The sequence below is a fragment of the Chrysemys picta genome, chromosome 11, assembly GCF_011386835.1.
Source record: "Chrysemys picta bellii isolate R12L10 chromosome 11, ASM1138683v2, whole genome shotgun sequence".
Taxonomy (NCBI): domain Eukaryota; kingdom Metazoa; phylum Chordata; order Testudines; family Emydidae; genus Chrysemys; species Chrysemys picta.
Window position 1 is genome coordinate 20,337,513 of NC_088801.1, and position 12,071 is coordinate 20,349,583.

General features: G+C 41.4%; 1 protein-coding gene and 1 long non-coding RNA gene across 2 annotated transcripts in view; one reads left to right on the forward strand and one right to left on the reverse strand.

Moving 5' to 3' along the window:
• Window positions 1-4,347: 4,347 nt before the first annotated feature.
• Window positions 4,348-10,539, reverse strand: LOC101938203 (transcription factor 15-like). Its single transcript, XM_005299670.4, has 2 exons — window positions 9,501-10,539; window positions 4,348-8,552 (listed from the first exon to the last, which is right to left on the reverse strand). The coding sequence occupies exons 1-2, from the start codon at window positions 9,933-9,935 to the stop codon at window positions 8,520-8,522; spliced, it is 468 nt and encodes a 155-aa protein (XP_005299727.2). The 5' UTR covers window positions 9,936-10,539; the 3' UTR covers window positions 4,348-8,519.
• Window positions 9,518-12,071, forward strand: part of LOC135974323 (uncharacterized) — a 211,413-nt gene continuing 208,859 nt past the window's right edge. Inside the window, exon 1 of the long non-coding RNA XR_010591551.1 lies at window positions 9,518-9,641. This is a non-coding gene — a long non-coding RNA (uncharacterized LOC135974323). The remainder of the gene's footprint in view (window positions 9,642-12,071) is intronic.

Consider the following 12,071-nt stretch of genomic DNA (forward strand, 5'->3'; position numbering starts at 1 on the left):
CCAGACATGGCATAGACTGTAAGTATTTTTTCTTGGACTGGTGATGACATATACCTCCAAATTTCCAATTGGAATCTGGTACTATAGAGAAGTGGATTGTTTTGGATGATGACTGAAAACTGTTGTCTGATGACTGTTTGGAGGCTTATTGTGAAATGGTGTTCTTGGGCATCTGTCCTTTAGGAAATGGTCTCGCTCTCGATATTAATTCCTCGGGGTTGTTACAAAACACCCAGGCAAAACTCTATTCCTGCTACCATTTAAGTGGTTGTGCAATTGTCTGTGAGTCAATTAAACAGATTCTATTAGTTCAAAGAAGTAGTGTGTTCATTATCAAGATAACGAACACACATCTTACTATTTAAAATCTTGTCATCTTTTAAAGTGATGTAAAAAAGTTCCCACACTTCACAAACCATAAAATAGTTTGGGTTGCAAGAGACCTATAGAACATCCTCTTTACACTGGCATTAGGATTACTAGTGTTCTCCCCAAAAAGTCATGTCTTGACTGTCTCCAGTGATGGTGATTCCCACAACCTGCTTTGGTAATTTGTTCCATTAAGCAATTGTTCTGTTAGGGTCACACAACAGGGGCCCTCACAGGGCGTAATTTAAATCCCATATCAAAAGCCCAGTCTGCTGTCACTGAAGTCAATGGGAGTTTTACTGGGAGGTGGTACATGTCCTAAAGGCATAAGTGGCACACAGGGCTTTCTTGTGAGTTTCAACCTTAGTTAATTTTCAACTGTAGCTGGAAACATCTAAGCTGTATCTTGAGAATTTAAATGGTAACTGAAGTGGTGCATAGACTGTATTCTGGCACGGGTGAATTTCACCCTGTGAGAATGAGTGGGTAACATTCAATTTAGAAACACTTAGCAGAGCATTAACAGAAACAGCAACACTGAGATTCTGAAAGGGCTGTATGTTTTGTGTGTGTCACATCCAAAGTTCTGTGTTCAGTTATGAGCATCAGTTTCCATGGAATGCTCAACACTAAATATTTAATCATTAGCACACTGAGGACTTTAAACAAAACTGGTGGCAAGCAGTCCTTATGTTTGTGATAGGCTGGATCACAGAACTAAAGGGAGGCAAAGCTTGAATGAGTCACAGCCTGTGCTGCCACTCATGATTAGTGAGGAAAACTATAATGCTATCCATTTTAAATGTACATACACTACACTACACATCTAGTATAACTTGCTCTCTTCACAATGAGGCAATCTAATGTTAAGTAGTTTGTGGGGAGGTGGGAAGAATGCTTGTCATTTTCCTCAATAAATTAATTGGAAAATTGTCAACGTTTTGAAAGAATAGGTCAATATAACAAAGTGGTGGTACACTTTACACTTAAAAACTACTTGGATAATAGTAAAATTTCATCATGATTGTTGCAGACCACCACTGTACATTACTAGATTCAGCTATATCAATAATCTTTTGATCTTCATCTGATTTACAATTTACTAGGCAAGGGCTAGATCCTCAGCTGTTGTAAACTGATGTGGCTCTTGACTCACTGGAGTTACACTGATTTACACCAGCTGAGACTCTAGTCTGAAACCAGCTGTTTCATATCATCTGCCACAGCAATGATATGCTTAAAGACTATCCATACCTTAGGGCAACTACTAAACCTATTCCATGAGAAAAGTATGAGCTTAAGAGCTTCCTCTTTCAGGATTTACTTTATTAGCTGGAGACCTCCAGTCCACTTTGCTGCTTTTCATACTGAACATGTTGTCACTTTCCTAGAAAGGCTCAACTTCAAAACACCGTTACAACACAGCTGCCTGATCCCATCTAGACCTGACAGATGCCTGACCTTTCTGACAGACACAATTCCTTTCCTATCCTATTTGTTTTTTCCTATATCATCTACTATCAACTACTGTTAAATAACATGTGAATGTTTGTACAGGTAAGCTTTTTTTATTTGTTTGGGCTGGGAAGAAATGGGTTGGGGAGGTAGGAATGTAGGTTTTTTGTTAACAAGTAACAGTACTTCCATCATTAATGTCACCGCCCATATCAATGAGTTGTTTTTATTTCTATTGAATTTTTCCTTTGAGGATCTCAAAGCACTTCACAAACATTAAGTAAGACTCACAATGCTGTGATGGGGAAAGTGAGACAGAGGTTTAGGCCCAGATCCTCAAAGGTAATGGTAGAGATAGGAAACCTACAGACTATTGCTAACTCTATAATAATGGTTACTGGATTTGGCTAGACATTCAGTACCAGTTTTTAAAACATTTGATAGCACTGTATGCTGAGCACCTATTAATAAATGGGCCCTAGGTGCATGCTCGCTGAATCTTGAATTTCCTTTTTTTTTTCTTATATTTTGCAATACCTTAAACTCTCTCTTGTCCCAGTGAGGAAATTTCTCTCTCCTAACCTCCTTGTTGGTTCTACAGTCCCATCTCCATTACCTCAACCTTCAAAGACTCTGTTAGAATTAGTAGTAATATAGGGTACTACCAGATACTAACTATAAATTCCTTTATTAAATCCAAAGGCCAAATGGCCTTTCTACAATTGCTCTGAACATGTCTAAGAAGCCTAAATAATAAGCAATCAATACATCCAAAGAGTAACAGACATTCATAAGCATTTAAGATACGAATGGACTAAACCTAGAGGTGCTTAGTCTCATGTGTTGGTTCCATCTTGATCAGGCAGGTATTAGCAATGAACCCTTTAAGAGTTCCCCTTTTATGCCCATTAACAAACAAGAGATGCCATTGCCAATTGCTACCTTTAGCTAAAAAACAGAATTTGATTGGTTTGGAGTCATTGCTGGTTCAATGCCCACAATCCTTTATTAAGTAGCCCTGATAACTGGGATTTCTTCTTTCTTCTGTTTTATCAGTTACCTTTCAGGCCCAGTTTTTTCAAATAAGCCATATTCTTTCAAGGTCTTCCCACAACTGTTAACGGACCTGCAGTTTGCAAGACCTACACAAACGTGTAATAAAATAAAAGGTTAAATTAGTTTTAAAATAAACTACAAAACCCATTTTTCTTCATTCCTGCAAGGTCCCAGGCATATTCTGTCTCTGTATAAGTGTCTCTTCCCTGGCACTAGTCCATCTTATTATTTCATTTGTCTCTCTCTCAACCTCCTTCTATGATCCTTTATGCTCTTACCAATCAAGGCTTTGCTGCTCTTTTGGTACATGCTAAGTTGTCTACTTAAGGATCTCATTACATAGTATCTGAGTACCTCATAATTAGAACTAGCTGGAAACTGAATTCCCCTCATGGTGGAGGGAAAATCATTCTGAATAGGAATAAAAAGGCTGAAAACTCATAATTTTCATGGGATGAAAAGTCTAAAAATCTGTTTTGAGGAACTGAAACAACAAATGTTTGGCTTGTTCCCAGCTCTATTTCTAACCTTTAATGTATTTACCCTCTCAACACCCTTGTGAGGTAGGTAAATGCTATTATTCCCATTTTACAGATAGGGAATTGAGGCAGAGAGGCTGTGACTTTTCCATGGTCACACAGGATATCTGTGGTAGAGCAGGGCTTCCTTTGTCCCAGGTAGCATTTTAAGTACTTGGACCATCCTTCCTGTCTTCATTCTGACACCGAATGAGAGTAAATGCTGCAAGATGAATTTAGGAAACGTATAATTTTTTCAGTAATGATGAAAAAACTAAAGTAGTGGTGCCCACCTTGGTGAATTTGGAAAGGCTGAGATTTGTGAATAAACTTCAAATCCATGAGGTCTGAATGAGTTTGAAATTGTTTAATGCAGGGGAGAAGGGTGTCTCGGGGTGTGTGTGTGTGGTTTTTTTTTTTTTTTTTGTAATTGTCTCAAGGACTAACTCCTTTTTTATATATATAAAAAACTCCAGTTTTATACTGCTTCCCATGACCTAAGGGTCTGAGCACCTTCAACATGAAAGCAACAGCAAAGTCCCTAGTGGACTTAAAGGAAGCTATTGTACTTCTCCCTTTTCAGTGTAAAACTGTGTTGGGGGTAGGGTTGTGGGTTTTTTTGTTTGTTTTTTTTAATATTTTATTTATTTTCCTTTTTGGTTGGGTGGGTTTTGGGGGCAGAAAGGATGTCAGTGTTGTGTCACTCCTTTGGAATCCCCTGTCCACCATAGGTTTTGCAGCATTTTCTAAACACAGTAAGACTAAATTTGCCTGGTCTCCTCTGGATGTTTGTTGCGTAGCTGGTCAGATCCCTTAGGCTGAGAATGCTTTATCTCTCTTGTGCTATCTCATTTGCTGTCACATGAAGCATATACCTTCCCATTCATGATTGCATAACATCCCTGTGGCAACAAAAACAATTGCTTATGTGAAAAAAATACTAGCAAAATTTATTTATGTATTTATTTTTTAAATCTTTTAATATGACTTTAAGCATTTGGAAGTAAAGGGAGACTGCACCATACCACCATTGGCTCATGGCAAGTCTGAGAAACATTGATTAATGAAAATCCTCGACCAGCCCTAATGCAGAATTTTAATTTAAAAAAAACCCCTATTTGCAATAAGTATACAAGGATTATCATACAGAGTCTTTTAGAAGGTACAAAGAAATATCTGCTTTTAACATACAGTACTCAAGTGTATATTTTCAACAATGAGACTGCTAGAGAAAGAAAAGATGCATACCTCCAGAACTCTAACATTTTATTGTTTATACAAGTTATAAAAATAGTTTATTTTAGCAAAATAGCACATTTTGCAAACAAATTTAGATTTTATACAGGAGCTAAATTTTTTTTTTCAAGTAGACGTTAGAAAGAAAACACTTCTGCTTGAAGAACAATTATTTTAAAATATAGTAACAAACGCCTTAAAGAACATTCAGACATACATTCCAATTAGTTTATAAATAATCAAATAGTATGTTCAAATACTTTGTTTAATAAACCTAGTCAAATCATATTATGATTTGTCCTTTTTGTGGGCATTTTTTGTACATTTGCAACAGATTCAGTGGCTATGATGATGTGGAGTATGGGGATTTAATTTTTAAAATGATCATTTAATAAAATCTGATTGAGACCAGCTTCTGTGTCTTACCAATGAGCCTCTGGATAAAATAGATATAACTAAACTTGAAGCCAAATCTACACAGGGAAAAGAGTTATAGGGGTTTAAATCAGGTACACTTATAATAATTATGAACAATATTCTGAAATATATACGTAGAAAATCAATATTTTCAATGGGAGTGGAGGGTGTTCAGCACCTCTTGGAAAAAAAATATTTTATTTAGGTGCCTAAATATGAGTTTAAGTATTCAGTTTTAAACATCCAAGTGCGTGCATGTTACAAACAATGTGTAACTGACTTAAACAGAATTGATAAGGCACACAAAAGTTCATATGGAGTAAATACAGTAAAACACATGATGGTGAGCATCCTAATAAATGTAGTTTTTCATTCCTCAGTTGTGACTCCTGAGTGTTAAATTCATCCACGTCTATTGAAAACGAAGTGTCATTACTGTGTCCACCAGCCAGATCTTTCACGCTGATAGGAGCACCCATTTATCAATAACGACTCAGTTCTGCATGCATACATGTGAGTGGAGACACTGGGGAAGATCCTCAGTTAACAAATTGTCAAAGAGCTTTAATGGAGCTATGACAGTTTACCAGCTGAGCATCTGCCCCACTGAGTTCAATGGTACTCACATACATAAAGTTATTCATACCTGTACACAGAATTGGGGCCTGTGTCTATGAAATCTTACCAGCATATGCTCTAGAGGGCAGGTAATGTTTATATGCATGTAACACAGAGCCTAATGCACTGCGGGTCAGATTGGAACCTATATGTGTTACAACAATGCAAATAATATTTAATAATTGAAACACTGGGCCCAGTCCTCTTGAAGTGAACAGTTTTAATGAGTAAGGACTGCGGCAATTAATGCCACATTAAGTCATATTCAGTGTGCAGTATGTCCCTCTTCTCCCCCCCCCCTTTTTTTTTTTAAAAAGCAGAATGCTCCCATTTTGTCATTGACTTAAATGGAAGCAGGAGCAAAACCATCCTGTATAAGTTTGACACATAGCACATAAATGCCATGGATGTGGGATCCCATTTAAAAAAAAAATACTATAGCACTGTGCAAATCACTTATTCATGAGTTTCTTCAAGTAATAAGCTTTGTTAACACTACATTAAAAATAGTGGACCACACCTTTCAATGTTGATTGCCTTTAAAAACTTAAAAATGCAATCATACTAAATGTAAATATGCTACATTTGCCAAGAGATTCTATTAAAAATAAACGTTAGTTAAGATGTTTATGAAAGTCCAAAATTACTATTTTGTTCAGCTTCTTTATGAATCTCCACAATTAGAGAAAATTTGTAATATAAAACAAACCTAAAAAGTATTTGAAATTGCAGTTTTTTAAACATTTTATCACTTACAGTGTCCTAATGGAAGATACAACTGTTATATAAGTGAATCTGTTTATTCCTGTTAAAGAAGCTACATTTGATATAGTTTAATCATGTTTCAAGATAATCTACAGTGCAATTTAAAATATCTGCTTTTAAAACTATAAAAACTTACACATCCAGTTTAAGCCATTACAAAACCATTTTAAAAACAAAGCAAAATGTTGACGGGCATATTTGCAGAAATCTGCACTCAAAAATAAAAAATGTAGTCTAAAAATGTGCATAAATCCCGTTTTACAGAAAACATTGATCAACACCAAAACAAAAAAGTTAATCTGGCAGCGATTTGAATCACTACACTGAAAGAGTGCTAAGGATGCAGTAAAGATAACCACATACTAAAAGCAGGAAATTCAGACCTCACTCCGGAAAGCACTGAAGCATGTGTGCAACTTGAAGAACATGAATAGTCCCATTGGAATCAGTATTTTGTTGGAGGAGAAATTTCCTACAGCTTCTGTAAGTAACAGAATGTGTCTTAAAGTGGCACTGCAAAATGGCTTGGGGGGGGGAGGAGCATCAGGAATTCAAAGTTCCAAGACCAAATTAATGGGGTCTCCTATACGTTTTTTTTGGTGTGTCTACTGGAAAAATCTGCAGAATATGCTCTGTATGTGTTGGGTGGGGAGTGAGGTGAAGGAAAGTCAGCTACACAATAAACACCTCAACTGCTACAGCTTACCTTTCCTTATCCCACCACATTGGCTTTGATATGACAGCAGAGTTCTACAAGAGGGTGTGGCCAACCACGAGAAGTGGTGACCTGTAGTGGTGGGAAGACAATTACTCTGTGCAGCATAAGCCTTTCTCAGGATGGCATACATTACTGCTATCCCAAAAAGCAGCAACTCCCTCTATTGCTTTTAGGGGAGGTATATAACACACAGAGCTGATATTTTTAAGGTACATAAAATGTTTAGGTGGGCAGGAGAAGCTTATTTAGGGACTGTTAGCCCTGACTCCTTGGGGTCATTCTGTGCTTCACTAGCTATGTCTGATTCTTTTAAAGCTTAAGTCCCACAGAGACCGGGAGCTAACACTTGTATCCAAATTCAAAAAGTAGGTAAAACTTACCATTTTCTAAATCATCCACTGTAAATTGACCTGGATATGGAGATTTAATATTTTAGCTGCTTTTTCAGTTCTCATTGTGCCCAAATTGGGAACCATGACAGAGCTGTGCTTTTTAAACTCCATTTCAAATAAAGTTTACAAGTTTATAAACTAACAGTGATAAATGACATCAGTGATTGTAAAGGCACAACGTGGGAATAACCTAGCTGATAAATTTAGAGAGCCCGGGGGCAACCCTCCCTATTCTGTGCTTAACAAGAACAAATTTAGAAAGATCCCACACTATTTAGAGGACTGGCACAGCACACACTGTGTATTATGAAAAAAAAAATCCCTTGCACAGCACTTCTCAGCTATCCTGGGTACTGACCGAGATAGTGACCTCCTCCCATCTTGGCTGTCTCTTTAAGAGGCATTCTGTTGTACTGCAGCTCACCCTACACCTAGGCACATATCACTTTTAATTATGAGTATCCTGGCTTTTGGGTGGGCACCTTAAAATAATCTCAGTGTAATTTCAAAGACCCTCAATGTGTCAGCTGCCACTTTCTCTCACACAAATGAGCGTACAACTGTACAGTCCAATATTGGTTAAAGGCACAGAGGATGGCATGTTATGACAGCTTCCATTGACAGGAGACGCTGTGTGGTTTCAAAGCTCAAGTTTCATCATGTGACATAAATTGAGGAGCCATCAAGATCAGGGCTTGGCTGCTTCGGTTAACATTTCTTGCATTAAAATAGCAGCCACACCAGGTGCAACTCTCCCCACAGTGTTCAGTTTCATTGGCAAAACACCCTGAATCAACCTGTCACAATGTAAAACAGAGTGCATAGCAGTGGGTTTTTTATAGTTTAAAAAGTAGTTTTTACTGTTGCATAATTTCAGTGTAAACATTGTGAATAAAAAGAAGTTATCTAAAACAGTTCTACAGTCAGTGCAAGATTTGTGCAAGCTTCTCATCTGATTCAACATCCACTTAAACTTTAAATAGACAAGTGTTTCTCCCCTTCTCTGTTCTGTAAGAGGGGACAGAAAATATATATTAGAAACATCAACACAGAAAAAGGAAAATCACTTTCTCCCTTAACTTGGCATCTATTAATTTTATACCTAATTTAACACACACACACAGTCAAACTAAACATTTAATTAACCCCTTACCTTCCTAGCAATTATGTTGTAAGCCATTAAACAGTGAACATCATATTTTAACTCTATTTAAATTTTGTTACCGACTATGAAATATACCAGAAATACAACAGTGCAGTTAAATGAAAATAGCCAGGGCAGAACAGTATTTCTGAAACTGCTACCGTACTTAGGGAGTGAAGTGAAGACACACAAGTCTCTAAATGGTAGACCACGGTAAATAGTTTGTCATACTTAGCTGATTTTTTTGCCTCTTTTTTTCCCCTTTGATTTATATACTTTGCGGAGCTTGGTATTTACAGGTCATAGAGCACAATTTTTCCTTACAGTAGATTTCTACTCATATTAAACAATGCTTACAAGAAGTGAGTTTATAATAAATCAACACAAGCATCAAAGCTGTACCCAAAGGGATACAGAATGTTCTGCCTGTGAACATGGGTGAGACTGTCAGCTTTTCACTGAGGGGCCAGTCTTTGCAGGGGGTTTGTTTACAGTACTGGACAGGCTGTAGATGCTAAGCAAATATCAGCTCTCCCTGTCTACTCTGCTATCCCAGGGATGGCAACAGGAGGATGGGCTGTGGGCACGCATGGGCAGCAGAATTGTGGTTGCTGTGGCTGGGAGATTAGTTTTAAAGGTGTGTGGGGTGGGTGAGAAGGGGACTCGCCTTGCCCCCAAAACAGGCCTCACTGGGGCAGTGCCAGGATGCAAACCAACTCCAGCCCCTGGGAGGCAGGGGGGAGCCTCCACTCTACCGTCCGCCCATGTGACTGTAGGGGCAGCACTCAGCCCCTGCTGCGTGCCAGCCTTACCAGCTTCCTCTGGTTACTGAGGCAGAAGGTGCAGATGGGCCGGGGCGCCGCGGCGGGGCCGCCGCCCTGCAGGCGGGGCTGGTACTGCAGGCAAGGCTGCTCCGCCCCCTCGCCCTGCTGCAGGAGCAGCACGTTGGCCAGGTGCGCGATGTAGCTGGCGGCCAGGCGCAGCGTCTCGATCTTGGAGAGCTTGCGGTCGGCGGGCTCGGTGGGGATGAGCGTGCGGAGCGCGCTGAAGGCGGAGTTCACGCTGTGGGTCCGGTCCCTCTCCCGGGCGTTGGCCGCCTGCCGCTGCTTGCTCAGCCCGCTCAGCCGGGGGCTCTTCCGCTTGCGCTTGCCCGGGCCCCCGGCGGGGGGCAGGGACTTGTCCGAGCTGCTCTCGCTGCTGCCGCCGCCGCTCTCCGGGTCGGAGGCGGCACCGCCGCCGGCCTTCATGGCGCTCCCGCCGGCCCCCCAGCCCCATGACTTTTATGCGCGGCAGCTGCCGGCTGGCCGCCGCGGCCCCGGGTCCCCTCCAGCGGCGGGGCCGTGCTTTGAATGGCTGCTGCTTTTAGCTCGGGCATGTGGCCGCTCCGTAAATAAGGCGAGGAAGGTGGAGCTGCGGCCTCAGTGCTCCTGCCCGGCAGCCTTGCACCTGTTCCCCCGGCTCCGCGCGGCTCGGGCAGGGCGCCCCCGGGGCATTCCTGGGGGGAGCGCGGCCCCCGGGGCAGGCCGGGCGCTGGGGCGCTCTCCCGGGTGCCCTTCACCAGGCTGGCTCTGGGCAGCAAGGAGTGAAACGCCCCCGGGAGGGACAGCCTCGTCCGGAGCCCAGAGGGGGCCGTGAGCGAGGGGCTTCCTGGACCCTTAGCATGTGCTCTCCTCTGGGGGGTGAACAGCGGGGCCCGGGCACACCTGCGGGAGGGGGATTCACTCGCCTGGCCAAATCTGCATCGCGTTGGCAGGACCTCACACCTGCCCCCTACAGAACCCTTCCCGGCGGGGAGGCTGGGTGGATGAGCGCCTCTCTCCCTCTTCAGGTGCTGCTTCCCCTACAGCCAGTGAAACAGGAAAGTTAGGACCTAAGGGCTCCAGGGCAGTTGCAAACAATAACCCTCTCCAAGGCCTGATGCCAATAATAAGCATAGGTAATATCTGTCCACATCCATCCAATTGAAGGATCAAGACACTATGCAAATATGTTGTTGTTTAGTTTTATTGTGGGATAGTAATATGGAGTAATCACTCTGAAAAATAAAGAACATGCTTTGCTCAAGTATATTTTCAAAATAACTGTTGGTTTCAAATGGACGAACAGGCACTCCAGCGCTAGTTCTTTCATCAGCTTTCCCACCAAATACTAGACCAGTGGTTTTCAACCTTTTTTTCATTTGTGGACCCCTAAAAAATATTTCAATGGAGGTGCGGCCCCCTTTGGAAATCTTAAACATAGTCTGCGGACCCACGAGGGTTCTGTGGACCTCAGGTTGAAAACCACTGTACTAGACGTACATATAAATCCAAATCCCGATTCAATTTAAAATGCAGAGCTACAGCAACCAATTTACTTATTAAAGGTCATCTTATTCACTAGTTTATTATGCCTCTTCTCTCCATAAAAGTTTGACAGCCCCTCTGCACTCAAACTCATGGTACAGGTTTTCCCAACTGAGTCATCTCTACCTGATTAAGTAGTGCTAGATGACTGTTTTATGTAGCCACTGGAGTTTATTTTTGTTGTTGTTGTTTGAATTGGAAAGATGGATTAATATTCAGAGTTGGATTAGCAGTCACATCCTTTTAATCATAGGTGCATACACTCAGAATGGACAGCTGCTTTGCCACTCTTGGCTGGGAGTCATGTCCTCCACAAATACAGTTAATGCATATATGTGGTCTCTTGACTGTCAGCACTCAAGTCCATCTGTTAGAATGGCACGGTGCCTGCTTAAAAGTTGGTTGTACCTTCCCTTTGGGCATAGGTGCTAGGCAACAAATGTGTTCATGTGAGCAGCTTACAGAATGCTTAAAATAGTATATTTTCTGCAGAAAGTTCCTTTTGTGTAAAAAATGCTGCAGTGGTGCCTCTGTTTGTCAGTGGGTCTCATCTGTTGCATGTGTAACCCACACACGTCCTGGGTGTGGTGCTCTGTCCCATCTAGTGGCACCGAGACCACTTAGAGAGAGGGAGATTAATGTGTCTGCTCTACAGCCACTTATAACACCAAAAGACCCTGGTTGTCGGCGGGTGGGATCGAGCCTGGGACCTCTAAAGTTAAATACATGAGCCAAAAGCCATATGACCCTTAGCTAAGGCAGTAGAGCAGACTCATTAATCCAGTGGTTCTCAAACTTTTGTACTGGTTACCCGTTTCACATAGCAAGCCTCTGAGTGCGCCCCCCCATATAAATAAAAAACACTTAAAAATATATTTAACAATATTATAAATGCTGGATGCAAAGCGGAGTTTGGGGGTGAAGGCTGTCAGATCATGACCCCCCCAGGTAATAACCTCACGATCCCCTGAGGGATCCTGACCCCCAGTTTGAGAACCCCCGCATTAACTCAGAAGGTGTGTGGGTTACATACTTCCC